Genomic DNA, 3,077 nt, shown 5'->3' with positions numbered 1-3,077 from the left:
CTTTCTTCTCGATGATTGATTAGTGTTTCATTCTGTTGAATCGAGTATTAACAGATTTAAACCTTCCCAGCTACATTTATGGAGTTGGTTTGAAGGAAAAGTGGATGCAACACATCCAGATGAAAGTGATGGTAGGCTACAAGCTGACGTTAGCTTGATAAATAGACAGAACTATGTTTGTAATCTGGAACATTAATGTTGGTGCTTTAATGTTAATTTAGACGCACTGAAACCGAGATGGAAAACAGAGAAAATAATGTTGCTGTTGGACTGTTTGTTCAGCTTCAGACTGATTTGTTTCCTGCTTTGTAAAATAAATCAGTTTTCCATTCAACTTTTTTTGTGTTTAGAAAAAACTAATCTGTGTGTAAATATTTCCAGATATTTAAGACTTTAGAAAACCAGGCAGAGATGGACACAGACTACGCTCTTCGTGTGATGGCTTGGTTCAACATCTGTGCCTACTTTCCTTTGACCCTAGTGGTTATCTGCTGTTTGTGTTATAAGGTACGTAAATATTAACTCACATTCATGTCGTTCTAAATCTACACCCTGAGAGAACCAAAGAATCAGAGCCTGGCCCCCCATCAAAACGTTTCTAGACCCGCCCCTGCAGAGCTGAAGTATAAACCCTTTCTACCACCTGTCAGCTACTGTGTTAGAGAAGGATCCTGCTCTGATTTATATCTCAGAGCCTGTTCATAATTTCTCACCACATTCATGACCCTCAATGATCAGACCTGTGTCTCCAACATCTGCACAGCGCCATCGATTCAGAGAAGACGTCTCCGTGCTTCCTGTTGCTGTTTCACTCTCACTGGATTTCTGTACCTGACCTGAATTCATAGATGTGTTCATGACTGTCTGATGACTAGTTGATTTTACAGCTGAGTCACTAAAACCTCATTAATACTGAAAAGTTGTAGGAAATAAAGGAAACAACATGTAAGTGAAACAGGCTGCTGTTATCAACATGTTTCATTCTTCAGCTTTACATGGTGACATGAGGCTGATAGATGTAGCTTACTTTAGCTAGCACGTCCAAAAACCACACTTTTAGATAAGTATGTGACTGTGTGAACCACGAGTCGCTGGTTTCCTCCTTCTCAGCTAAATAATAAACAAACGCAAAAAGAGAGAAAAGCTGATCAGCTGATCACCGACAGCGTCATGACTCAGAACAGGAGAGGGAGGGGTGAGGAGGAGGCTGCTGCGCTGCGCTGGACCGACACAGAGACGACCAGAACAGTGGCGTCTGTGTAAAACTATGTGAAGTTTAAAAATAAAATGGGTGAAAAGTGCAGATGGTAAAACATCCTCATCCTCCACGAGTGTGATGCCCTCAAATCCGTCCATAGAGCCAGCCAGCTGGTCTTGCCTCTTGACAGTCCTACGAGGGCCCCAGTCCAGCAGGTTTTCAGTGTTTTCCTGCTTGAACACACCTGAGTCAAATTAACTGGATCTAACAGCCTGTCAGGTTCTGCACAATGACTTAATTGGAGCCAGGTGTGTTGGAGCAGAGAAACATGGAAAACCTGCTGGATTGCGGCCCTTGTAGAACCGAATTAAGTAGCCCTGGTCTAGAGAAACAAGTGTTCAATGTTCAGCCTCTTTCAACCTTGTGCTGCACATTATACAGTAGCAGATCACTTCATCCTCACATGGAAACAAGACTTTAAGGCAACATGATGTGTTTATAATGGTGTTAATGTTGAATCCTGTCTGCAGGCACGAAGGGATCACGTTCCTGTCTACTACATAAACCTCATCATCTCCAATCTAATCCAGCTCTACTCTATGAGGGTTTGGGTGACAAAGGAAAATCATGATGTAATCAACAAATTATCTCTTGGTGTCTACGTCTTTAGTGTGATGACCAGTCTTGGTTTCAGGATGTGCATTGCTCTGGAGAGGTAACACTCCATCTTTCATCATGTTTCATATCAGTCAGGGACAAACACTCATATTAATGTGATTTTCTCTTGTGTTGCAGGTATTTTGTTATCGTCTGCCCACAGTTACCCTGCATCAGACAAATAAAAGGTTCTGTGTGGGTGTGTGTCGCAGTCTGGGGGATTTTTCTTCTCACATTCCCTCTTCTTTTATTCTTTGGTCAGGCTTTTACTGTCCTTACTTTAGTCTTCCTCCCTGCCCCCGTCTTCATCATCTGTCTAGCTGGGACCCTCAAATCTGTGCTGCAGACTCCACCTGCAGCCGCCTCAGTGCCTGCTGAGGAAAAACGAAGAATTCTAGGAATTCTGGTCCTGCTGTTGCTTAATTACATTCTGACGATTCTCCCAGCTCCCGTCATGATTATAATAGGAGCATCACATTATTTTTATTATGATGAAATCATACAGACCATTATTGTTATCTTGATTCTGCTCAGTCCTTTTCTGGACCTGATTCTGTTTGTATTTCTGTACAAAGGGCCCATTGACAAGCTGCTGATGCGTCTGTGCTGCTGCAGGATGCAGGATGCTGCAGCTGGAGATGGCAGCACACCATCAGTGTGAATGGTGGGAACTAAAAACAGTTAACAGCTAAGATAAAGAGGGCTGAAGAAACTAATGAAAGAGAATCTGTTCAGTTTTGAGTTATTTAGTCCCTGAGAGAGAAAATTATTCCATGATATGAAACAGAAATTGAGACCTTTTTAGTTTGACAAGTATTCTTAAGCTAAATGTGAAGTAATCTATTTAACAGCTAAAGTTTGGCTGAAACTGCTTCATGCAACAAGACAACGACCCCAGACACAGCAAAGCTGCAGTAATTTTAATTAAAAGTTTGTGGGCGTAAACCTGCCTGAGCCATCTCTGCCTCTCAGTTTAAGTATCTAAATCTAAAAGTGAGAACCTTCATAAAATGTTATTTTTAAAGCCCACAAACCTCAACAGTTACTTGAGTCATGGGGTAGTCTTAGGCTGAGAATAAACTTGCTGTTTAACGTTTACGTTTGCAACCGCCTGCATTTTGAATGGAATTGTTCACATAGCTGCTTCTTCAGCTTGTTGACTTTCTGTTGGTCTTCTTTTGTGTAAATGTTTTTAAATTTTGTCATTTTGCTGAAAATGGAA

At 41.5% G+C, this 3,077-nt stretch overlaps 1 protein-coding gene across 1 annotated transcript; it reads left to right on the top strand.

The window, feature by feature from the left end:
• The first annotated feature begins 387 nt into the window (after positions 1–387).
• Positions 388–2,555, top strand: LOC121655968. Its single transcript, XM_042010920.1, has 3 exons — positions 388–507; positions 1,729–1,913; positions 1,994–2,555. The coding sequence occupies exons 1-3, from the start codon at positions 412–414 to the stop codon at positions 2,514–2,516; spliced, it is 804 nt and encodes a 267-aa protein (XP_041866854.1). The 5' UTR covers positions 388–411; the 3' UTR covers positions 2,517–2,555.
• Positions 2,556–3,077: the final 522 nt, after the last annotated feature.

This window comes from Melanotaenia boesemani, chromosome 16, assembly GCF_017639745.1.
Source record: "Melanotaenia boesemani isolate fMelBoe1 chromosome 16, fMelBoe1.pri, whole genome shotgun sequence".
Classification (NCBI taxonomy): Eukaryota; Metazoa; Chordata; class Actinopteri; order Atheriniformes; family Melanotaeniidae; genus Melanotaenia; species Melanotaenia boesemani.
Note: the sequence above shows the minus strand (reverse complement) of the source record. Positions and strands in the feature narration are given on the sequence as shown.